The following is a 25,109-nucleotide window of genomic DNA, read 5'->3' as shown; positions in this document are numbered from 1 at the left end:
TCCAGGGAAAGGCATTCCCCCACTTATCCTGCTTTTTGACCAATGAGCTGACGGAACAATGACTATACGAAAGCCCACTTATCTCATTGGTCGATGTACTGTAGCATGCCATAATGATAACGGAAGACAGCATAAGAGCGTGGGAGATACTGTAAGTGGTTTGAATGATAATAGTGGTAATATGAGTTTGAACGATGTGCACTGTTAAAAAAAAAAAACCTTAGCATTTGACGTCATTTAAGCTAGGGGGACTTTTTCTATGCAAGTTAGCCTTTTGTTCTCTTTAAATTATTTTTTAAATGGAAGTTTTTGTATCCCCATTTAATGATCTTTTGAAAGTACACTCTTAATAAGCCTTTGTTTTACATCTCCTAAAATTTATCCTGCAACACATTAAATGTTCCTAATCCGATTACTTGATTGTTTGAACGAACTTGTTGATAGATTAATCGACTGCTAACATAATCGATAGCTTCAGCCCTACTTCCAATAATTGTGTAAAATTTAATGTTGGAAAACGACACGTTTGAGGCTATTTATAGCATATTCAGGAGGATTTGGGATGTGTTTCAGCCAGCCACAACTTTCACAATCCTGAAGTTAAAAGAAGCTCCTCCCAAATGATAGTCAGTTAATAGGATTTCATATGAAATTCAACGCTTGTTAGATTAAAACAAAATTGAATAAAGTGGTTACTAATGCTGACTGTCTGGAATGAAGGCAGACAATTTCTCTGACAATTTAGGAGCATTTCATCCAATATGCACTCCAGTTATGACTCCTTTGTCGTATTTCAGGTCTTTTGAAGGACAAATAAAGATGTTAGAATGATTTTAGGCATTGCAAAACATTTCTAGTGTGGTCTAAAGTGTTATGTGCCCTTGCATAGGTATTTCTAATGACATCATTGTTGACAAATTGAATGAATTCTTTGCTGTCTCACATTCTGGTGTATTAACTCCAAGCTTTTATCAGCTTTTGTTCTTGATTTTGACATTCAGTATCGCTGACTTTTGTCTCGTTGATTTGATGCGGATCTTTTAACTGTGTGCGTTTGTTTCTCACTTGCATAACTGTTCTGAAAACGCGAGTGTAAAGTGAGCAGTTTCAGTTGAAGTCGTTGCTCCGGGCGATGCCGAGATGGATATTTGGATTTGGGCTTTTGTCAGATTGGGTCCATGCCTCACGCGCTCCCCCAGCATGAGTTAGTGTTACGAAATAAAGCAACTCCGCCACGATCCATCTGCCGCCGTGCTGCCACTCAGGTGGGTGGGTAGTTCTGTTCAAATCCAGGAGAGGCTGCCTGGAAATCTGTCCGGCACCGGAGGGATCAAAATAAGCGTCTGTCCACAGTAGCGAATAACAGTTGGAGGGTTCATAGGGAGCGTGTAGAGCTCTCAACTGGGCTTGCAGCTTGGGATAACCTCCTAATTCATAGCTATTGTTCTTGCTCTGCCTCCAGCACCGTGCGGTGGACACTATTCCGCCCCCAATGGAGTGATTCTGTCCCCGGGGTGGCCTGGTTACTACAAGGATTCACTCAGCTGCGAATGGGTGATTGAATCAGAACCAGGGCGATCCATTAAAGTCACCTTTGACAAGTGGGTGGTGTGCTCTATTCCTTTTTAATGCTATGCAAAAAAATAGTACCAAAAATACTGTATATACAAATCCCTTGTTGAAAGTGGATGTCAGCATTCTAAATCTTTCCCGGCAGATTCCAGACAGAACTGGGTTACGACTTCCTGGAGATCCACGACGGCCCCAACCTCTTGTCGCCGCTGGTGGGCTCCTTCAATGGCACACAGGTGCCTCAGTTCCTGTTTAGTAGCACCAACTTCCTCTACCTGCTCTTCACCACTGACAACAGCCGTTCCAATGCCGGCTTCAAGATACTATACGAGAGTAAGTATCAAAACGCAGTGTTTCTGACACAGCCGATAAAAGACAAATTCAATGGAAAAAAATCTACATTTCACCTAGTATATGAGTGTACCGGTGTACAAACTTGAACTTTCAAATGCTGTGAGAAAAAAGCCTTTTTGTTTTTCCTGTTGCACTAAACCCGCACCAAACCGTGACCCCCATACCGAGCTACGTACTGAACTGTGAACTCTGGGTATCGTCACACCTCTGAAATATATACCGTAATTTTCAGACTATAAGCCGTTAATTTTTATTCCTCATTTTGAATCCTGCGGTTTATAGTCCAGTACGGCTTATTTTTTTAAAAATTTATTTGGGTTAATGGGTAACGCTTTATTTGACTGTGGCGTCATAAAACTGCCATAATTATGACATGACACTATCCTGGGCATTACTAAATGCTTATGATAGATGTCATTAAGTGTCGTCCGGCAAATTATGTCACTAACGCCATTTATATCCAGCTTGGAATCTTACATCTATTCAAAACTGAGATAATTTGCCAGATGACACTAAATGACATCTGTTATAAGCATTCATTAATGCTCATGACAATGTCATGTCCTAATTATGAGTGTTTTATGACAGTCTTATGGCACCACTGTCGAATAAAATGTTACCAAATACCATAACTAGCAATTAATGAAACAACTGGAACAGTAACTGAATAAATTAATAACACAGAACATGAATTTTGATTGTTATTTACATCTGTAGTGCTCCAATGCATGCTAGGAGGCATGTTGGACGACAACAGTGTTGACAGCCGGTGGCATCAGAAGTTGACTGTCTCCCCCAAGGGAGCAGTGATGGCCAAATTAAGCTTCTTGAAGCAATGAAGCTTTGCAGCCAATTCGTTCAAAGCTTCAGGGTGGTTCATTTGGTCTTATGACAGTCTTATGATGCTTCTGTCAAATAAAGTGTTACCAGTTAATATCTTTTGGTGTAAATATCCACTAACCAGTGTGGCTTATCTATGAACAAATGTCGTTTTCGAGTCAAATTTGGTGGGTGGTGGCTTATAGTCAGGTGCGCCTTATATCCTGTAAATTGTGGTATATGTTTCTCAATATGCAGGTGAGGCTCTGAATCTCCTGCCTCTTCTGTCTTTGCTCTAGTTTAAAAAAAAAAAACAAAAAAAAAAAAAACACAAGATTCATGGATACGTCTTTCAAGAATGGTTCAGAGCAAATGGCTATTTTTAATAATAAAAAAGAAAAAACTTGAACCCATAAAAGCCGCAATATTAACTCTTCTATCGCCACTGACAATAATAGATGCCCAATTATGTGGCTCTTTTCATCGTTCTGCTTTGAATTTAGTTTGTCACGAGTAGACATCCAATCCAAGTTTCGCTGGCAAACATCCACCTTCAAATGGAATCGATGTCTATCACCATCAGTGTTGTATTTTGCATCCCTTCTAATTATAGTATGTCTTTTCTATGAAAATACTTATCAGTCATAAATACTCATCAGTCATATTTTACGAATTTCAAAATGTGTTTGTCTTCGTCTAGCTTTAGTTATGCATTAGCATATACAATTATATGCAATATAGTAATATATATTATAATATATAATATATTTGCATAGATAATATATTTGCATATACAGTACAATTTGAGCATCCTGAAAAGTTGGCAGTGTTATGTCCCTACCGTCCCTATGCAAACCTAGTATTGATACCCTTGGTATCAATACAATTCAATATTTTTAACAACCCTACCGAAGACATACACCTTACACATACACCTTATTGGCCTGCAAAATCCACATACTGTATAAAACGCACTGGACTATAAGCTGCAGGGTTCAAAGTGATAAAACGCACTGGACTATAAGCTGCAGGGTTCAAAGTGGAGGGAAAAAGTAGCAGCTTTTAGTCCGAAAATTACGGTATTTGTCAATAAAAATATTTTAGAATAATATCAAAAAATTCAGCGATTAATAATACAAACAAAAAAGGAACTTGCATTTAAATATGCGGACATCACATTTTGTTAGGCCACATGTAGGCCACATTGGATACCAAATGTTAATACTGTAGCCAGGGTTTTATGGGGCTACGTTTTAATTACGTACCAAAAAATGGTCACTTGCCTTATAAAGAGTTAATTGTCCACACTTACAAAACTGTTACTCATTAAAACAGAATTACAAAACACAAAACAGTTGGCACAATCAACCTTACAATAACTACTTTCACACAGAACAGCGTTTCATACTGTATGTTGTCACAGAAAAATATGTTAACAAGACAAGCACTTGGAGAGAAATGAGTGACACAATTTAATAACAACTCAGATGCAAGGAGACATTTTGAATACAATCTGGTTGTTGGCTGCTAGGAAGTGTCTATTTATTTCTTAAGGGAAGCCATGTACAAACATGAACAGACAGTTATCTTCTGCCTTGGTGCAGCTGGCTTCCTAATGTGAGACTACAATATCAGAGAGAAATGAGACGGGAACACTGTGACCTTTTTTGTCTTCACACTTAAGCAAATTTCATGTGATGTAATAATCAACAGAATACATTTTGTAAGTGCTAAGTAAAATTTTTCTGGCAGTTTGTCTCAAATGTTTGTGAAGCAAATATTCACAAGTTTGGAAACTGCTTATATACCCTTTCTTATTTTTAAATGCTTACTTAAACTTGTGTTTCAGGCGTGACAGTGGACAGCTACTCCTGCCTAGACCCCGGGATCCCCGTCAACGGGATCCGTTACGGTCACGACTTCTCAATCGGGTCCACTGTGTCATTTGGCTGCGATTCAGGCTATAGGCTGAGTCATGAGGAGCCACTGGTGTGTGAAAAGAACCACTGGTGGAGCCATGCTTTACCCACTTGCGACGGTAAGTAACACAATGCAAGAAAACAAGTTGTACACTAACAATATGGACTTTTTTTTTTATACCTGTCTTGAACACTCAAGCACATGGTGTGTAAGTGCGCTTTCCAACATTGACGACATGTCACACGCATAATGCATTTTCATTATGGTCGCACCCCTCGTAAACTTCGTCAAATCACCTTGTTGTAAATATTCCATATGTTTCAAAGCACTGCACAACTAGTACACTTTTATCATGTTTCTTTGTTACACACTTGTATAAAGCTTTCAATGTCAGCACAGCCATTAAACTTTTACGGTTTCCTAGCATTGCACTTTTCAATATGGTTTCTATACATGAGACACCTTGTAAAACTCAATGCATAGATGCTGCTATCATCAAGTACCTATTCAGTACCGTACTACAGCAAACTTTGAGTGTTTGTCACACCGCTAAACTTCCTGAGCACCTATAATAAATATTCAATGTGTTTTGAATATGCTGAATCTCTAATGAACTTTAAAAGTATTTTTGCTGTAGTAGTTCAGCGAGTTTATATGCACCACACAACCAGTAAGCTTTCAATACATTGCTATGTTTCACACCAGTAGTAAACTTTTAATGTGCCGCACCCCAAGTGAATGGTTATTATATTAATCATCTGTGTTGTACATTTAAAAAAGTGATAGGATGTTTACGCACAGTGCCATGAGTAAACTTTTAAGTCATTTAACTTATTGGCTGCCATTGACGGTGGTAAACATCCAGTGGTTAAAGTGGGATTTGACAGGTGCGGGAGCCCTAAAATTCGGTGTTGGGGCACAGTAGGGAAAATTACGTACACTAGTATGAAAAAGTATCTCAACCTTTTGGAATTTCTCACATTTCTGCATAAAATCACTATTAAATGTGATCTGATCTTCGTCAAAAATCAAACAGATGAAAAAAACTGTCTGCTTTAACTAAAACCACCCAATCATTTATAAATGTTCATATTTAAATGCTGATAGGATGCAAACAATGACAGAAGGGAGAAAATATGTACCGTAATATTCCGAATATAAAGCGCACCCGTGTATAATGCGCGCCCCAAATTTACCTGTAAAATCTAGGGGAAATTATTGTACCGGTGTATAATGCGCACCCTAATTTTAGCACCAATAAATAGAAGAATACAAGAAAACAGAGCTCGTGTACAGATACAGAAATGTCATTTTACTGACTGGTGAAACACAGCACAAGCATAGCACATTGGTAGTTTAAAACATTACCGTAAACTGACAATATGTAACTTCTTCAACGTACCAGAATCCAGGAGAAAACAAAACAGATGTGACTTTTCTTTTAAAAGCTACTGTATAACTTGTTCGTTTCATCATGATGAATAAATGTTTCTTCCATGGATTGATACGGTAAAATAAAAGTGGTGATTTAGGTCGGAAATCAGAAGAGTGCATCGCTGTTGACTAGACTAGACTAGAACTATTGTTATTTGGATTTGAGTTTCATGAGGGACAGATATAGTTGACGGACACAGAAAGTCTGTGTTGTGTTACGTTTGTTACAGTCCGAGTTGCGGAGCTGCAATAAACGTTGACTCAAATGAGTTCAAGAAACTAAATTCTGTGCTTTATGAAGAGTGAAAAAAGCAGAATTTAACACAATCGAAATCATTCGACCAATCAGAGTGAAGTATTACCGTGTAGCGAGTTATAACAGAATTCACTGGCGGAATTCACTCCTTTTACATAGGAAAAAATGTCGCGGCACACCACAAACCAAAAATGTTCCAAAATTACTTCCTGTACAGTATTATTTAAATATCCAAAAATTTCTCAATATTTATTCTAACTGTGTGACTTAAGCCTGTTTAGATGAACACAAAGCCGATATCCTGGCAGGAATTGAAGAAAGACACACACGAAGCTCTTCTTCAATAGCTCTTTGTCACTCTTTTATATTTTTTTATCACAGTTAGGCTTGAAAAGCTCAGAATTATCAGACAGGGAGACTTTAGCAATGTCTTTAACCGCATCAAAGCAGAGCATCTCGCGGACGATAACTTTGCAGGCAGGTAGTATTATTGTCTCTGCCACAGTGTGGGACTTTTTGGATTTAGCAACAAGTTCAGCAACAAGGTAACTGCCTTTGAGGGCTTACCTTTGTAGTTTTTCCCAAAAAAGTTGCCTGTTTCTCTGTGTTTTCACGAAGGCAGACAAAATAGTCCATTGACTTGAAGCGACGGATGTTTCGTTTGGAGATTGCACCATGGTGCTGTTGGATAGCTGCTCGCATCGGATCCAAGAACTGCTCGGCTTTGCTGCAATCCGGCCAACTTGCTGTCCTTGACAATGCGTCGGAATAAAACACGGAGAGGAATGACGGTCGTCACAAGATATGGATAAAATGGAAACGACACTTTCGTATATATCGACACTTAACGAGTCTAATTCAATGATATACAGTAGACTAGCTGGGGTCCACGTTGTTGCAGGCAGCAAGGTGGCTAGAAATCTGAGCAATTCTTGAACGCGACACGAGAAATACTTCCGTCATTTGCACACAACCGAAACCTTCTACCTAGTCCTTCCTTCTGCAACTCCGAGCAAAAACATTAAAAAAGGGGAAAAAAATGCGATATTGGATCATTTCTCGCGGCACACCTGACAATCTCTCATGGCATAGTAGTGTGCAGTGGCACACCGGTTGAAAAACGCTGGTTTAAATGTTAAAAAAAAAAAAGTGAAATCGGATAATCTCTCACGGCACACTAGTGTGCCGCGGTTTACCAGTTGAAAAACGCTGAATTCAAACAAACACAGGTGGTTTGACTGACTCGTTAGATGCTGCGTGTTAAAAAAGGCGGGGCTAGCAAAAGGGTGATGCTGTGCTCTGATTTGTTGAGCATGTCAGCGTTTATTTATGAGAATGCCATGCAGACCTGTGCATGAAAAAATATCTAGTCTGCTAGTCTTTATATACAGTCTATGCGCGCTACTGCCAGTATGATTGGAATTATTTCACTAAGGAGGCGGAGCTTGGCTCAGGAGAGCTCCGGCCCACTTTAACTCCTGTGGATGTCCAATCCCTCCACCCGTCTAGCGCCGTCAACAGTACTGAAATATGAGCATTCACAGCCAATCTTGTCAATGGCAGGCAAAGAGTGCGTGAATAGGGAAGAACATATGCCTTTGATTACATTTCCAAGTGATAGAATACTTTACTAGAGTTACTAGAAACCTGTGATGTTTTTTTTCTTTTCTAATGACTGGAAATAAGCTATTTGATGCCTTGTTCAGAAAACATTGCTTCGAAGCTCTCTCATACATTCCGTGCGTGCTGATTGACGCATTAAAACTCTTTGTCTCGACGTGACACTAATGCGACGTTGAGATTTTCTTTTTTTTCACCGCCCGGGAAAAGAAGCGAGGACAGACTTCGGAGCTGACAGCAGATATTGAAGCTGAACTGGTGAAGGAAAAAAAAAATGGAAGACAATCAGAATCCAAATTTCTCACCCAGCTCAGCATTCAATATTCAGAGCTTCCTGGCAGCAAAGTATAAATAAATAATGTCGCGGTGCATTGCGGGCGTGCGAGCGAGCATCGGAGCACAAGTGTCGGGCCTTTTTGTGTGACGTGGACTCATTCTCACAACTTGCTTCAATTTTTTTTTTTTAGCAGTGCATATTTTGCTGATTGTGTAAAAAAAATCCTATTAAGGGGTCAAGTTGGAACAGGATGCGGCTTGTTTTCAGCATTCTAGTCTAATTCTTGACCCACCACAAGGTCCTTCTTCCGTCTCTTACTTTCCGACCTTATAGCAGAGGCGCAATTGCGGCCAAACTTCTCTGCCGGCATTGCAGTTTTTGAGGCTAATGGTATTTCCGCAAGGGCTTTATTGCCACGACAATGACGGGGCGACTTGTCCGACTGTAAGACAGAGCAAGTGGAGCGAGCCACAATGGAGTCCCGGCCCATATGCCGCATTAGTATGCATAATGCGAGCAACACATCTTTTTCGGATGGGCCCCCGTTTCAACTCGGGAACGTCATCTAATGCATAACAATGCGCGCGGTTCAACGCCGACGGGGTCATCTCGGGGTCATTCCGCCTCGTAAAATAAGTAAATAAAATCACTTTGGCGTGAAATCTACATAAAATGGATTGTAAGCAGTAATGACAAGACGCAAAGTACAATTACACTATTACTGGACCGATTATCTGTATTTATTTTTCTGATTACGTTTTACTCCCGACAGTTGATGAAAGCTATCTATTCTTTCTATTCTTACTTGTGAAAAACGATTTCTTTCATCATCCTTTGCGATGATGCTTCTCAGTGATTTCATAATGGGTGTCATATTTTCACGTACAGTGGTACCTCTACATACGATCGCTTCGACACACGAATTTTTCCGACATCCGACGTAAAATTTAACTCGCCATTTGTTTCAACATCCGACGACATGCTCGAAATACGACGACAATGGCAGCACCGCAGACGAATGCACGGCGGATTTTCTTGTGTGACAAATCAACACTGGTTTCAGAAAAGGTTGGTACAGGTGGTGAAACAAGGAAAAAGTTGACGCTTACCTTCTAAATGAAGATGCAAATGACAGAAAAATATGAGAGTAGGGTGGGGATCCGTGAAATGGCTCAACAATACATCTCCACGGTCCTCCTCCGACCATCGTTCGCCAGTCTTTATAAGTTAAGCTGACAATTCTTATTGTGGTAACATCTCCAGAGAAATCGCCAACTTCGCCACGTTTTTATCATTTATTTCACAACTTATTCAAAACAAAAACACCTTCTGTCTGCCGCAATTGACGGTGTTCTCAAGAAAACATTCAAAGTGAAAGTGAAACTCAAGCTCACCGCTCTGGCACGTCAGCCCCCGCGGTGCGTTCAGGGTCAGCAAAAAACGTCCGCCACATTAGAACCCGATTCGTTACATTAATACAGGAATTATTATTATTATTATGATTTTGATTTATAATTTATTTGTTTTGCTATGTGTAATTGCCATTTGTAATAGTACCAGCAGTATTTTTTAAGGATTTAGTGAAGGTTTTTGGGCTGTGGAACGAATTAATGGAATTATAATGTATTCCTATGGGAAAATCCTGCTCGACATACGACCATTTCGACTTACAAACAAGGTCCTGGAACGGATTAACTTCGTATGTAGAGGTACCACTGTATTTGTATTTGTATTACACCTTATAATCTCTGACCCTGTTTGAGTTTTTGGTCGGGGGGGCACAACATGTTGATGACCCCGAAACGCAATGTCAGCAATAAAATTAACGAGCAGGAATATTCATAATAATAAGTTGACAATAAAGATGTCCCGATCACGTCATTTTACAAATTATCGGAATCGGCAAAAAAATATTGTACATGCCTTTTTTTAATATAAATATATATTTTTTTTAATTAAATCGTTTTCTAATTGTATTTGACGTTACAGACAAAATGTCTTACACTCATCCAGTCTTTAGTTTTGGCTTAAAGTTAGGACTATCTAATTTATCGCGTTAACGGCGGTAATTAATTTTTTTAGATTAATCACGTTAAAATATTTAATGCAATTAACGCATGCGCTGCACGACCTAGTGACGCATTGTCGCGTTCAATCTATAATGGTGCCGTTTTACCTATATATAGAGCTAAAAGGCAGCGTAAAATGAGTAGAGTGAATTTTGGCAGTCTTTGGAGCCTTTTTTTAATTGGCTAAAGCCTAACAATCCCTCTCTCAACAATTAGAAATATCGTGGGAAGCACTGTGGGGAAGCAAGGTAGTAGTTACCGTAATTTCCCGAATATAACGCACACTTTTTTTCCCCAAAATCAACTGGTAAACTCATGGTGCGCATTATAAACGGGTACATGGATAGAGACAGAAATATATATGTATTACATATATATATAAACCGATTTTTTTTCATTGACACGGCCACGTTGTGTTGAAGAAACGTATGCGGCCACCCGTTGCCGACCATTACGGTACGTGACGTCACCGTTTTGTTTCGGTAATACTTCACTCTAATCGGCCGAATGATTTCGTCTGTGTTAAATTCTGCTTTTTTCACTCTTCATAAAGCACAGAATTTAGTTTCTTGAACTCATTTGAGTCGACGTTTATTGCAGCTCCGCAATTCGGACCATAACAAACACTTCCTGTGTCCGTCAACTATATCGGTCCCTCAGGAAACTCAAACCCAAATAACAATAGTTCCTTTTGTTACTGTCGTGCTGACAGCTATGAGCTCTCACGGATTTCCGACTTACGTTCTCACTTTCATTTTACCGTATCAATCCATGGAAGAAACATTTATTCATCATGAGGAAACGAGCAAGTTATACAGCAGCCTTTATAAGAAAAGTCACATCTGTTTTGTTTTCTCCTAGATTCTGGTAAGTTGGAGAAGTTGTCAAATCATATTATTACCGTAAATATTGTCAGTTCACGTTAATGTTTTGAACTACCAATGTGCTATGCTTGAGCTGTGTTTCACCAGTCAGTAAAATGACATCTCTGTATCTGTACACAAGCTCTGTTTTCTTGTATTCTTCTATTTATTGGTGCTAAAATTAGGGTGCGCGTTATAAACGGGTATAATAATTTTCCCTAGATTTTACAAGTAAATTTGGGGTGCGCATTATACACGGGTGCGCCTTATATTCGGGAAATTACGGTAATCATTTTCTTAATATCCTATGCTATTTCTCAACGCAGAGAAGATATATCAATTGGTGCCACTACGCATAGTCATGGTTGCACTTCCCGTCATGCATTTGGCTGAACATTTAAATGGCTACAGTATCCTTTACTGAAAGCTCAACAAATACACTAGATGGCAATATTTAGTCACAATATACAAAGTCACATTTATCCTTTAAGAATTACAAGTCTTTCTATCCGGGGATCCCTCTCACAGAAAGAATGTGAATAATGTAAATGGCATCTTGAGGGTTTATTGTCATAATAAACAAATACAGTACTTATGTATTGAATGTTGCCAAAATATATATGATCGGGAAAAATTATCGGGAATGTTTGGAATTGAATCGGGAGCAAAAAAAAAAAAAAAAGCAATCGGATCGGGAAATATCGGGATCGGTAGATACTCAAACTAAAACGATCGGGGGCAAAAAAACATGATCAGAGCAACCCTAGTTGACAATGAGCGTTTTTTTGTTTCCCATCATTCTTGATGGGAATTCTAAATCAGGGCGCTTGGGCAATACTTTTCGGCAAGATCGTCATCCATTGAATACAGTACACCCGCCGGTGTCGTGCCAATATAGTTACCCCAGTCAAAAATGGTATCCCCTGGGCGGAGCCATATGGAGGTAGATTTGTGTCTTTATTATTCAATTGAAAAAAAGTTGTGTCAATCAAAATATATATTTTTAATTAAAAAAAAGTCGCTTCAATCAAAAAAAAAACAAAAAAAATGTTTCCAAACATAAATTTGAAACTCAAAAAAAGCATCTGAAAGCTATTTTTCCTTGATTTTTTTTTTTTTTTTTTATTGAAACAACTTTTTTGATTGAAGTAATGTTGATATGTGTTTGGGCCGCATTTTGGCAACTCATTGTGTGTAAGTGAGCAGCTGGAGCGGATTTGAGTGGACTCTCAATGAAGCATTTAATAAAAACAAGCATTTTTTTTTTACATTTTTAAAATGGATTGGGCCTCTTTTTTTCTTGTTTAAAAATTCTGTGGGACAGTAACATGTTTGAAACGTATCATAATTATTACATTTAAAGGAAAAAAAACACGTCTCATATGGATCTCTTTCCAATGATGGATTTCAATAAATACAATGAACAAAAAAAAAAAAAAAAAAAAAAAAAAAATGAGGGGGTGCTACTTCGCTGTTTTTCACTTATCGCGGCGGGTTCTGGTCCTCATTAACCATGAAAAATGAGGGATCACTGTATATATATATATATATATATATATATATATACGGTATATATACACAGTATGTATATACATCTTGAGACTGTTCGTGTTCAATTCTCGGGTCAAACTTATTGGTTGTTGAAGGCTTAGAATGCTTAGGTTTAAAGCAGTTCTAAGTATCCATCTTGCCTCCTCAGGTGTAGTTTTGGCTAAGCAAAACAAAGGACCGTCTCTAAGGTGCTAATGACATGATCTGTTAAAAAAAAATGTTTGACCCATTATGAAATAGTTGGTAGGATTCCTGTTTATTTAATGCAATTTTTGATGTTTGTTTTATTGCTTTAACTTTTATAGACAACATTTTAAAGGCTAGGTCTTTTTTTTTAAAGGGGAAGTTCAAAATTTTTCACATCAGGCTTAATCTTTGAGTAAGCGGGCGTTTAATTCATCGGCGGAGTTGATTTCAACATATTTCATGGAGTTTGTCAGTCGTTTGCTAGCTCTAGGGCTCCGGAGTGGCTAAGTTAGCATGAATTAATGGTTCCTGCTTAACATGCCTATAAAAAAACAATATTAGCAGACCTAACATAGTCAAATAAATTCAAAATGCAGATCATTGTTTGAAATACCCATGCGGCCAAAACAATGTCACACCAAATTGTTGTAATTCATTTCATTCTACAGGACTTTTTTTTTTTTTTAAACGTAATACGACCACAATAGAGAGGACTGCTTCGGCCACTCGTGCTCAGTCTGCTGGAGAGTACTTTTCATACCCACAAAAAAAAAAAAAAATTGCGGTGAAAAAAAAAAAGTTATATCACTCCGCCCTGCTTGCCTAGACAGCCTATTCCCTGCAGAGCTGCTGGATTAGAAATGTTGCTTTTCATACTACAGTTATTGAAATGTAATGGTAATAACTTGATCCTGAAAATATAGCCAATATTTTTGATTGCATGGGTCATCTGTGATTCTCATGCGTGCATTTGTTGTTTTTTTATTGGTATGCTAAGCAGTCACCATTGACTCATGCTAGCTAAGGTACTCCGGAACTAATTAAACCCCCGCTAACTCGAAGATTAAGCGTTATGTCAAAAATTCTGAATTTCCCTTTTATATTAATTTATAGGAAGGCCAATTACAATTTCTGCCTATGTTCATATCGAATTGTTAGTGATCCTTTCCATACCTGTGATCAAATGTTTTGAGACACGTCACCATTCAGTAGGTTGAGAAAGTGTCTCAAAACATTTGACCGCTGCTGTACATGAATGTATTTGCCTTACCCCTAGTTATGTTTTAATTTGTTTACCCTTAATTAATTGAATGTTAATGATGGTGTGGCTACCCTTCTCGCCCCATGTAAACATTGAGAATACTTTTTGTATGCATCACACACATAGGAAACATTCCATTTATTTCTGTGTACCGCATCCCAAGTAAAGTTTTAATGTTCTATCTTGTTAGTAAATATATAGGCCTCATCTCATCCCATCTGCAGTTGAGTGAATAAACTTCATCCGCTAGTAAAAATCTTGTGCATGCCAGCTGTTTTAGCAATAAATAAGTCTCACGCATGAATCTCACATCTGCGCAGCTCTCTGTGGCGGCGACGTCCGAGGTCCTTGGGGCACCATTTTGAGTCCCGGCTATCCTGATAGCTACCCCTCATCGCTCAACTGCACCTGGACCGTGGAAGTCAGTCACGGAAAAGGCAAGATTCGAGCAAATGTTTCGTGTTGCCACACAAACTACACACAAAAAAACAAGAGTTATCTTTGTTTCCGCCAGGCGTCCAGTTTCAGTTCAACTCATTCCACCTGGAAGACCAGCACGACTACCTCCTGGTCACGGAAAACGGAAGTTTCATGCAACCCCTGGCTCGCCTGACCGGCAACGAGTTGCCTAGCAACATCAACGCTGGTCTCTATGGCAACTTCAAAGCCCAATTACGATTCATCTCCGACTTCTCCATTTCCTACGAAGGGTTCAACATAACATTCACGGGTAAACGCTCCTAATGGATACCGTTAGTAGCAACGGATCATACCCATCCCACATTGAAAGCTGTTCCAACACAGAATTTTTTGCAGTTTGAGTTATTGAGCTTTAGAGTGAAATTCTGGAATATGTATGTTCAGAAGTTTAGACTTGGTCAAATTATGCTTAAAGCACTAGGTAACTTTTCAACCTTTATAAAATATTTTCATAACATTTGTGATATGTTAACCGACAACTTGTTGAATGACACCTCTTTTATATCTTGAGGGGGTCTGCATTTCTTTCAACGGCATTAATTAACTTTGAGGACACACACAAAAAAGACTACGAATGTGCTTACTGCTTTACGGCATAGGTCACTTCCTCTTTTCCTCATTCATTTTGAAGATGGAAGTCGATGCGTACGATTTCGTGCGAATTCTGCAGATATGGCAGAGCAACAAGAGACAAAAAGTTTTGGCTGAGGAGGAAAAAAGGGAGGCTACCGGGATATACAGAATACACATTAAATCGGTTTTCAGCAGTGACAAGTTCATGTAGGGTGTGGGGATTAGTCACACTAAGCCACAAATTGCTAACCATCATATGCTATTGTTTAGCCACAACTGGATTCATTCCCTTATTACTATTCCATACCTGTCAACCCCTGGCCGTTGGCAGTCTTACAAATAGCGACGTATGCCCTTACAAATTGGTGACTAATCTTACAACATTGTATATAGCGTGCAATATGAAACAAAAATAAAACTTAATTATTTAAATAATATGAATTTATTGGTAATATTGTAACATATAACCTGGTGCACTCAAAGAACAATCACTATCTTCAGCTACATCATGATTACTAAAATTTAACATTGACCTTTGTTATAATTAGAGCTGAAACGAATACTCGAGCAACTCGAGTAACTCGAGTTTAAAAACTGATCTGAGTAATTTTATTCACCTCGAGTAATCGTTTATTTTGACTGCTCTAAGCATCACGTTTTGCTCGGACTACTTTTAATGCGGGACAACGCGCTGATGTCACGTGCGTAGAGGAAGAAGTTAAAAAAAAAAAAAAAAAAAAAAACTTACTGCAGCCGACAGCCGCTACAAACGACGCCGAGGTAGCTAAATACTAGCCCGCACGATGCTTCGTTGGTAGCAGGTAGCCTCTGATGAGTCTCATAGAGATCACATGTATGTTGAACTAGATGCGAAATGACATCCTCGGCCGCGTCTGGGCAGCGTTAGTAAACAGCCGCCATCTTAAAGCAGTAGAGCGCTAAGTGCTAATAAAGGTCGTAAGCGCCAATAAATAAGATTATCATTACTGTCACTAGCTCACGTAACGTTAGCCCTGTGGAGGGCCAGGTTTAATTATTAATTATTATTATTTAATAATTATGACCACTTTCGATGCGTGGCTAACGTGTCTTACATACAGGCTTTTTAACATAACATAGCTTTGTGGAGTGATGAGGGTGTAAAATAAAAACTCAATAATGCTAACTATCAATTTTAGCTCTGTAGTCATTGCTGGATAAAACACCAAGTAACACTGGTCCCTAATGTGCTCCAATACAGCCTGTATCATAGATTTATTTTGAACACTGCAAAAACTAAATCCTATCAGGACTTACATTTTCGACTAACTTAAAACTTAACTAGAACTTAAAAATGGCTTGACACAAATAGAAATTGAAACACGTGGGAAAAAATCCTAACTTTTAAGTGATGTGTGTTATCAAGCGTAACGGCATTTTTACACACACACACACACATATATATATATATGTATATATATATATATTTTTTTTTTTATAAGATATAAAGGTTTTTTGAGTGAAAGCAGTGAATGTCTTTTTTTTTTTTTTTTTTTTTTTTTTAATTCTAGTTACATCTGAGATGCAATTGTTGGCTGTTTTCAACAATATACATCGAAAATAAAGACATTGATTGACTGAAAATGGTTCAGGATTAGATAAAATGTCTTGTTTTCTCATATATTTATAATTGCTCTTCACCTAAAAATATATTTGTTTTATCCGATTACTCGATTAATCGATAGAATTTTCAGTCGATTACTCGATTACTAAAATATTCGATAGCTGCAGCCCTAGTTTTAATTGTATGTAGCACTTTTGGCCATTTTTATCATGCCTTGATGGCTGCACTTCATGGCACTTCAGCTCGCAATTCAGTTTGACTTGAAGGTAATTCGTTAGTGTGTCCAATATAAATTAAAAAGGTCAACTGATAAAATTGACTTACCGATGCAATCTTTGAGTCAGGGAACATTTGTTTTGCTAATTCTGAGAAGTGATCAGCAATAGTTGCAGGCAAATTGTGTTCGGCAACAAATTGGCAGAATGAAATCTCCGCTTTCGTCACTTTTCATTCTGCAGACTTCATCATTATGACCAGTTTTGTTAATCTTACTTTTAAAAAGTAATTAATTAGTTATAAATTACTTCTCCCAAAAGGTAATTCAGTTAGTAACTCAGTTACCTGAAGGTAAGAGTAATTAGTTACTTGGCAAAGTAACTGGTGTTACCTTTCATGTTTTTTTTTTCATTTAAAAAAACAAAAACAAAAAAACATAGTAACCTTTGCTATTTTTGGAAGTCATTTAATGTTGTGAATCAACTGTTAAAGTTGTTAAAATTGCTCCCGTTTTTGCATTAGTTGCCCTCTGTCTACTTTCGACATGGTAAAGTTTGAAAACTGTTTCATCATTTAAAGATAGATTCAAGTTAAGATCTCTCCGATTTAGGAGTATTTTAGATAAAAAGTTACTTAAGTTCGTTCGGAAAGTTCACTACAACATAGCCTTTCTGAGAAGTCTACTGCTTCAAAATGGCGGCTGTTTATTAACGCCGCCGTCTGTCATTTCGCATGTAGTTCTATAAGCATTTGATATCTAGGCGTAGATTGTTGGCTGTCGGCTAGTCAGGAAATATTGGAGCCGCCTAGCATTGCGTTTGCTACAGAGTCACAACACTCTTCCCTCTCAATTTCGCTGACTTTTCTCGCGTCATTCAACCAACGTAGTAACGCATCGTAATGCACATTGTCTCGTTCCCGAAACGGTGACAAAACCCAAACGGAGAAAAAAAAACGTAATGCACAAAAAACGTACAGATTTTGAACGTACAACGTACACATTTAAAAATCAGTGCTCACTTGTGCAAATTACGCCGAAACCGTACAACTTGACAGGTATACTATTCATCCTTCACAAGCCCGCTAGAAACAGAAATGTCTTTTAATCCATTTGCAGGCGACCAGGATATTGATTTTTGATTGATTGATGATTTTACAACACTGTGGCTGTGCGCTGGTCCTCATGGGAAATGCACTCTTTCTTAAAGTGATCCACGGATAGAAAAGCTTGTAGTTCTTAAAAGATATACGTTATAATGAGTTAAAATAATTTGATATTGGAACCCATCTTGGTGTTTTCATTTTTATACAATTTGTAAAATTTTTGTTTACGTCGCAGGGCGGTGACGTCACATGGTTACACTGCCGAACTTCCAGAGTAGGATTCGAGCGACATAAACATGTAATCTGTTCAACCCTTTCAATTTGAAAAATTTAAAAATGGTGTTCTGCCAAAATGTGCTACACTGGCAAAACGTCTTACAAGAGGCAAATTTGAGACCCAAAGTACTACCGTGCACTTTCAGCTTGTTTTGTTCAGATGCATACAGAAAGAACATACTGATGATGCCCTAAAAAACACTTAAACGTAGTAATTAGGGTTGTTCCGAACATGTTTTTTTGCTCCTGATCCAATCACGATAGTTTGTTTGAGTATCTGCCGATCCCGATGTTTCCCGATCTGATTCCTTTTTTTTGCTCCCGATTCAATTCCAATCATTCCCGATAATTTTTCCCGATCACATACATTTTGGCAATGCATTAAGAAAAAAATGAATAAAACTCGGACGAATATATACATTCAACATACAGCACATAAGTACTGTATTTGTTTATTATGAAAATAAATCCTCAAGATGGCATTTACATTATTAACATTTTTTCTGTGAGAGGGATCCACGGACTTGTGACTTTGTATATTGTGACTAAATATTGCCATTTATTGTATTTGTTGAGCTTTCAGTAAATGATACTGTAGCCATGCCCAAATGCATGATGGGAAGTGGAACCATGACTGTGCATAGTGCTACCAATTGATGTATCTTCTCTGCGTTGGGAAATAATATAAGGTGTTAAGGAAAAGATTAATTGCTACCTTTCTTCCCCACATTGCTTCCCATGCTATTTCTAATCGTAGGGAGAGGGAATGTAAGGCTTTAGCCAATTAAAAAAAGGCTCCAAAGGCTGCCAAAATTCACTCGACTCATTATACGCTGCCTTTTATCTCTTTATATAGGTAAAACGGCGCCATCACAGATTGAGCGCGATAATGAGTGGGTCGTGCAGGGCATGCATTAATTGCGTTAAATATTTGAACGTGATACATTTTATAAAAAATTAATTAATTATCTTGGGATAAATTTGACTCTGGATGAGTGTAACATATTATATTTGTAACATTAAATACAATTAGAAAATGATTTAATGAAAAAAAAAAAAAAAAAATTAAAGAAAGGCATGGCCGATATTTTTTTGCCGATTCCGATACTTTGAAAATGACGTGATCGGACCCTCTACGTGACTAATGTGGTCAACAGATCAACAATCTGCTTTAAAGCTACCACAAGAAAACACAATGCTTAAAAGAATGAGGGGGAAACACATGCAAAAATATTCTAATAGCATATTTTAGTGAAAGAGAACAATCGTGGCTAATTAGAACTTATAAGTCTTTGGTCCGAGTTTCCCTTTAAGACAAAACACTACCGCTTTTGTCCACCGGCGTCTCTAAAATCTACCAAAACTGAAAAGTTACATAATGTTGCTTTAACTGTAAGTGCTACGAAGCCCAATACAGTAACAATAGATTGGAGAAGCACACCGTCAACACACAATGAAATAGAAATGGCGTATGAAGTGCATTTATACTGAAATCATGTTGATCTTGCTTCAATTTAAACATTTTTTTACACTCTGTATGAAAACTGGGCCTATTTAAATAAACACAAAGCGATTATATTTCAAGCATTGCAGCAGGTGGATGGTGGTCCCACACAGTGGAATTTTTGAAATGTTCTCTGTATTTAATTATGCCATCGCCTTAGTTGCCACTAAATTACTGACTTTTTAAGAAAGAGCCTGTTGCTGTACAAAAAAAAAAAAAAAAAAATACCCCAGGAAATAAGTATGCTAAGAAGTTCTAAACCAGCAGTCAGAAAAACACTTAATAGCAGAAAGTGTATTCTTTTTAAAAATAAGTTTCCTGTGATGTTTGAATAGTGGTAGTCACCCGCTGAAAGCTGGTTGGTCTTATTGAACTGATGCTGAGGGTGACTCATAAGTTTCTTTCATAGCAAGCAACGACAAATCGATTTGGATTTCAAGCTAATGTTGTGCCCAAAAAAACTCCATAATTGAGTCTGCAGGATACAATTTTAAGGTTTCACGGCAGCCATTAGTTTGATAGCATTTTTTGACAATAGTGCACCGCTGGTAGTGACAACTTTAAATACACCTGCTCCCTATTGCACAGCTACTTTTCCAACTGTTGCAAGTCAATTTTGGCGTTATGCTTTCATTTCAGAAAAAAAGGGTCTGAGTACTTTGGAGCAAACAATGCCGCATGACAGGCTTGTTGAAAACCCAAATGTGTTTATACTTTGGCTTACAGTTGGGTACAAACGGTGCTACAACTCCGTAGATGGGATTCAAAACTAATAAGAAAGTAAAAAGGACTTTTTACGCACGTTTATAACAAAAAAACCATGCGGATGAACTAATAAATAACCAAAATACAAAGCCCTAAATGGGTGACAGAAGCATAAATTATCCATCTTTTATTTTGCTACTGTCCTCATTTGCTCAGTGGGTAAAATGCAGCCAATACCAGCTAACTTTGGATGAGAGGTGGAGTACACCTTGGAATGGTCGCAAGCCAACTGCAGAGATGATCCAAATGCAGTTTAATTAGGTCCGGAGTGACTTTCACAACATATTGCAGTATTGTACATATGAATTATGTGGCTTGATGTTCGTCATTTTGATTCAAAGCGTATGTTAACACAGAAAAAAACAGTGATGTACTTGAGTTTTCAGTTTAACTGCTCGCCAGGACGTCGTCATCAACAATGTTAAGAACTATTCATGGGCCTTGATTGCCTAAATCTCAACCTTCACTGTAAGGCATTTTCTCGCCTTCCAGATGGTGTCAAGCGAATGCTTCACATGTTTTGCACTTGTGCTGTCAGAAGGCATCTGACTCAAAATTTATGAATGCGTTGTCATGTGGTGCCTTCCTGTTACAGTGGTACCTCTACATATGAAGTTATTTTGTTCCAGGACCTTGTTTGCTAGTCGAAATGGTCGTATTTCGAGCAGGATTTTCCCATTTGAAACCATTATGATGCCATTTATTCGTTCCACAAAACCGACACTAAATTCTTAATAAATACTGCTGGTACTATTACAAATGTCAATTACACATAGCAAAAAAATAAATAAATTTTGCGTGCTGTCCCTAAATCCACGGCGTGGCTGATGTGACAGTGGGATACAGTCAGTGAAAAAATTAGGACACCCCAATAAATATTCAGTTCATTTTTTATAAGAAATGTTGACATATCAGTGTCTGTTTTTGTTTTTATTTATCTCTGGAAAAAAGTGATTTTAATTCCAGGTTAACAACAAAAAATAACATTGTTTTACTCATTAAACCATTTATCCTGTAAATACAAAAATGCATATTCTAATTGAGGAAAAAGTTGGGACACGCTACCACCTAATTGCTAGTGTTACCCCCTTTAGCTGAAATAACTTTGTAGCCATCTACCAGTCTTTGACATCGGTCTGAAGAAAGTTTGCCCCACTTCTCAATACAGAATACTTTCAGCTGTGAGATGTTTTTTTGTTGAGATGTTGTTTTTTCTGAATGCCTCAGACAGCTCCTTTGATCTCACATTGGTGTTTTCTCTCACTTCAACAATCAGGGGCACACAAAATAATGTGAGGTTTAAATAAGGGAAGCCTGGGTAATGAAGGAGATAGTACCTTTTCTGGTAGGCACTGTTTGCTTTACTCTGACACACATAATATATTTAATCAGGGAATAGTATCATTTCTCGTATTTACTGTTTGACTGTTTGTATTACTCTAACACACCCAATATAAAATAAATAGCACTTTTACCATAGTTTGAGGAAAACAAGCAGCATATAGGGCATAAAAGATACACGGCGCCTTCTTATCACGGAAGCCCATCGTGTGCGTCATGAGCAAGATTGACACAGCAACTATCGCAATCAGTTCTCCCGGACAGTCCAGAACAAATGGAGGGACGCTCTGTCCTAACACAAGGAGCACCTGAGAATGCCCGATATCCAACTGATAACACAACTGACAAGACTTCAAGAGCCCCTTTGAAGCTGAGGTGAAAAATCCACAACTCTCATTGCCCAGACAACAGTAACTCCCAAATCCTCCTGTCCAATCCACAAACAGGCAGTAATCCTAAACACACCCTTCTTCCTGCCCAAAGCCTACCCCGCGAGAGCCTTCAAAAGACTGAATGTTTAACTAACGTGGTTATTTTTATTTTTTTTGTTCTAATCATGTGCACCTGATGTGATATACCCCTGTGTGTAATTTTAGCCATTTTAAGTGGGATTGAATGTGGGTGTGTCCGAATTTATTCCTCAACAGAAATTGCATTTATTTAAAATTACATTTTACAGAAAGTTAAAAAAAAAAAAATTCAGTTTCAATTGTTTAGTTCTATTACTTTAATCTCTCAAGATTGGTTAAATTGATTTTAAATATTCATATGACCAAATATTATTAGAAAACACACAGGCTTCCATAGGGTGTTCTAATTTTTTCAAATAAGTGTAGGTGCGGTAGAGATTTTACTTTCTCTTTTAATGTTCTGTTGCTGTTGGTGTCAACTGCGGCGGCAGTAGCCGTGTTTTGTTGGACAAGTTCTGAAATAAATGATTAAAAACCTGACGAAGCTGGCAATTTCTTTGGCGATTGTTACCACAATAATAATTGTCACCTTAACTGGCGAACGGAGGAGCACTGTTGAGATCGTAGACATTCTACGGCCGTATTTTCGAGCCAGTTCACGGACCACTGACCACGCTCATATTTTTCTATCATTTCCATCTTCCTTTCAATGGTAAGCGTCACCTTTCTCCTTTTTTCGCCACCTGCACTAACCTTCTTGGAACCCATGTTGATTTCTCACACAAGAAAATCCGCCGCGCATCCGTCTTGAGGGGAAAAAAAAGAAACTGCAGCGCTGTCATAAATTGCCGTATTTGGAGCATGTCGTCAGATGTAGAAACAAGTGGCCGGTCAAATTTTATGTCGGATGTCGAAAAAATTGTGTGTCGAAGCGATCGTATGTTGAGGTACCACTGTATTTAAAGGGGGGGGTAATTGTTTTTAAGTCAGTTTTTTTCCCCCCACAGAATACACGCTGGAGCCATGCGAGGATCCAGGAATGCCGCGCTTCGGCCGGAGAAACGGTTACAGCTTCGGCATCGGCGACACGCTGTCTTTCTCCTGTAATATGGGTTACCGCCTTGAGGGGGCGCCTGAACTTATCTGCTTGGGTGGAGGCCGCAGGATGTGGAGTGCGCCGCTGCCGAGATGCGTCGGTATGTGCACAGTCATAGTTGACATCCTTGCATATGTGTGGGTTACATTGTATTTATTACCAAGTTTACGGACGAGTTCCGTTCTTGCACTGACTATGTAACTCGGATTTTCTTGTAAGTCTGAATTTACCCTTTAAGTACCTTTTAACAACCTCCAAATGAAAAACAAACTATGCTAAAACATGTATTTTACGTCATATTAAGGAAATTAACTAAAAATAAAAAATGGTGCGGTAACACCAATGGCGTTGTATCGTAAAGCAGAAGTAAATCAAGAGCGGGACATTATAGACCCGCCCTCGCATAGAAACAATGTTAATTCTGCTACTTTTCTCCGGTAAGCTTTCAAAAACGAACATGCTGATCACACGTTGCTTTTTTGGAACATGTAGAAACGACTCTAGACATTACAGCATATGGAGGATGTTTCTTCATACGTTTCCCGAAACCAAAACCCGGAGGAAAAATGTCAAGAATTAATCAACTTGCGCGAACATTTTAACGCTAGCTAGGTGAAGCCAGGGTGAAGCCATTCACATTTCATATGCTGTAAACATTTTGTTGGGTTTGTACGGTCTTTCAGAGGACAAAGAGGTAAGCCATTTTGATATTTTTAACTTATTTTTTAGCGTGACGTTGTACCGTGCTGCTTCTGTCCGACAATGAATGACCTGAAAAGAATTAAACTGGTATCTGACTGCCAGTTACCGTTTCTGTTGTAAAAAAACAACTTTAGTCAGGGGGAAATGTAAATAAATTATAGAATTAAGATTTGTTATCAATGAAAAAAATTAAAAGTGTTCGTTGGCTCTCACTGACGAGCATTTGCGATCGCTACGCAAAACTAACTAAATTACCCCCAAGAATGGTCAGAGACGTAGGACAACCACAGGATATAATATATAAGAAAGACAGGGCTGGTGGTAAAGTATAGCTTGTTTAAAACAGCAGAATGTCATTGTCAGTGGCGTCGATAAAAAAGCTAAGGCTACGCTTAGGTCGGCTCATTTATTTTTTTTTTTCGTCTTTTTCAGACCTCGACACTCAAGCCATCTCTTTAACTGAACATTTTTATGTTCTTCCACATCTTTGCCAGTGAATTTGGCACCAGGGACATTTATAGGTTTAGCTCTGTAAACCTCTTCTTCGTACACGATTTCCATTCATTTCCTATTAGGAACAAATGGGCGCGTGTCCCCCCTTAGCAACAGTAGATAAAATGAGCGGAAGTGACGTGTTCCTTGCGGTACGCCATTACACCAGCGTCTTTCAAATGGCATTTATTAATTTGTCACCATCAAACGTTGAACACACAATTAGAAAATAAAATACAATCATGACAAAGAGCGCACAATAATGCTATAAAGTAAATCATTGGAGACATATTTGCTTACAAAAACATATCTCAATGGCTGCACAATAATACTGAGAGAAATAAGTCAAAATCTTGGGAAATTCAACAAGGGAAACGGCAGCTTTTAGTGGCACTGGTCCGGCGTTGAAAATGAACGCAGCTCAATAAGCTAGCGGGCTAACAGCGAGCTAACGGGTGGGCATCGCTGGCCAAGTAGCAGGCTAATAGCCAGCTAAAGGGGGGGGGGGGGGGGGGGCATCGCTGAGCCTGTGCCGTGTACCATTTCTCTGCCTTCTTGAAATGTTAACTGACATTCAACCCCGC

General features: G+C 38.4%; 1 protein-coding gene across 4 annotated transcripts in view; it reads left to right on the top strand.

The window, feature by feature from the left end:
- csmd3b (CUB and Sushi multiple domains 3b) overlaps positions 1–25,109 on the top strand; it is a 684,074-nt gene that overhangs the window by 490,663 nt on the left and 168,302 nt on the right. For all 4 annotated transcript variants that reach the window (XM_057827420.1, XM_057827419.1, XM_057827418.1 and 1 more), the window contains 6 exons: positions 1,463–1,601; positions 1,718–1,905; positions 4,595–4,783; positions 14,284–14,400; positions 14,478–14,693; positions 23,243–23,431. In XM_057827420.1, coding sequence (XP_057683403.1) covers positions 1,463–1,601; positions 1,718–1,905; positions 4,595–4,783; positions 14,284–14,400; positions 14,478–14,693; positions 23,243–23,431 — 1,038 coding nt within the window. The remainder of the gene's footprint in view (positions 1–1,462; positions 1,602–1,717; positions 1,906–4,594; positions 4,784–14,283; positions 14,401–14,477; positions 14,694–23,242; positions 23,432–25,109) is intronic.

The sequence above is a fragment of the Corythoichthys intestinalis genome, chromosome 22 (genome assembly GCF_030265065.1).
Source record: "Corythoichthys intestinalis isolate RoL2023-P3 chromosome 22, ASM3026506v1, whole genome shotgun sequence".
NCBI lineage: Eukaryota > Metazoa > Chordata > Actinopteri > Syngnathiformes > Syngnathidae > Corythoichthys > Corythoichthys intestinalis.
The sequence above is the reverse complement of the archived record's forward strand: the minus strand, read 5'-3'. Positions and strand labels throughout refer to the sequence as shown.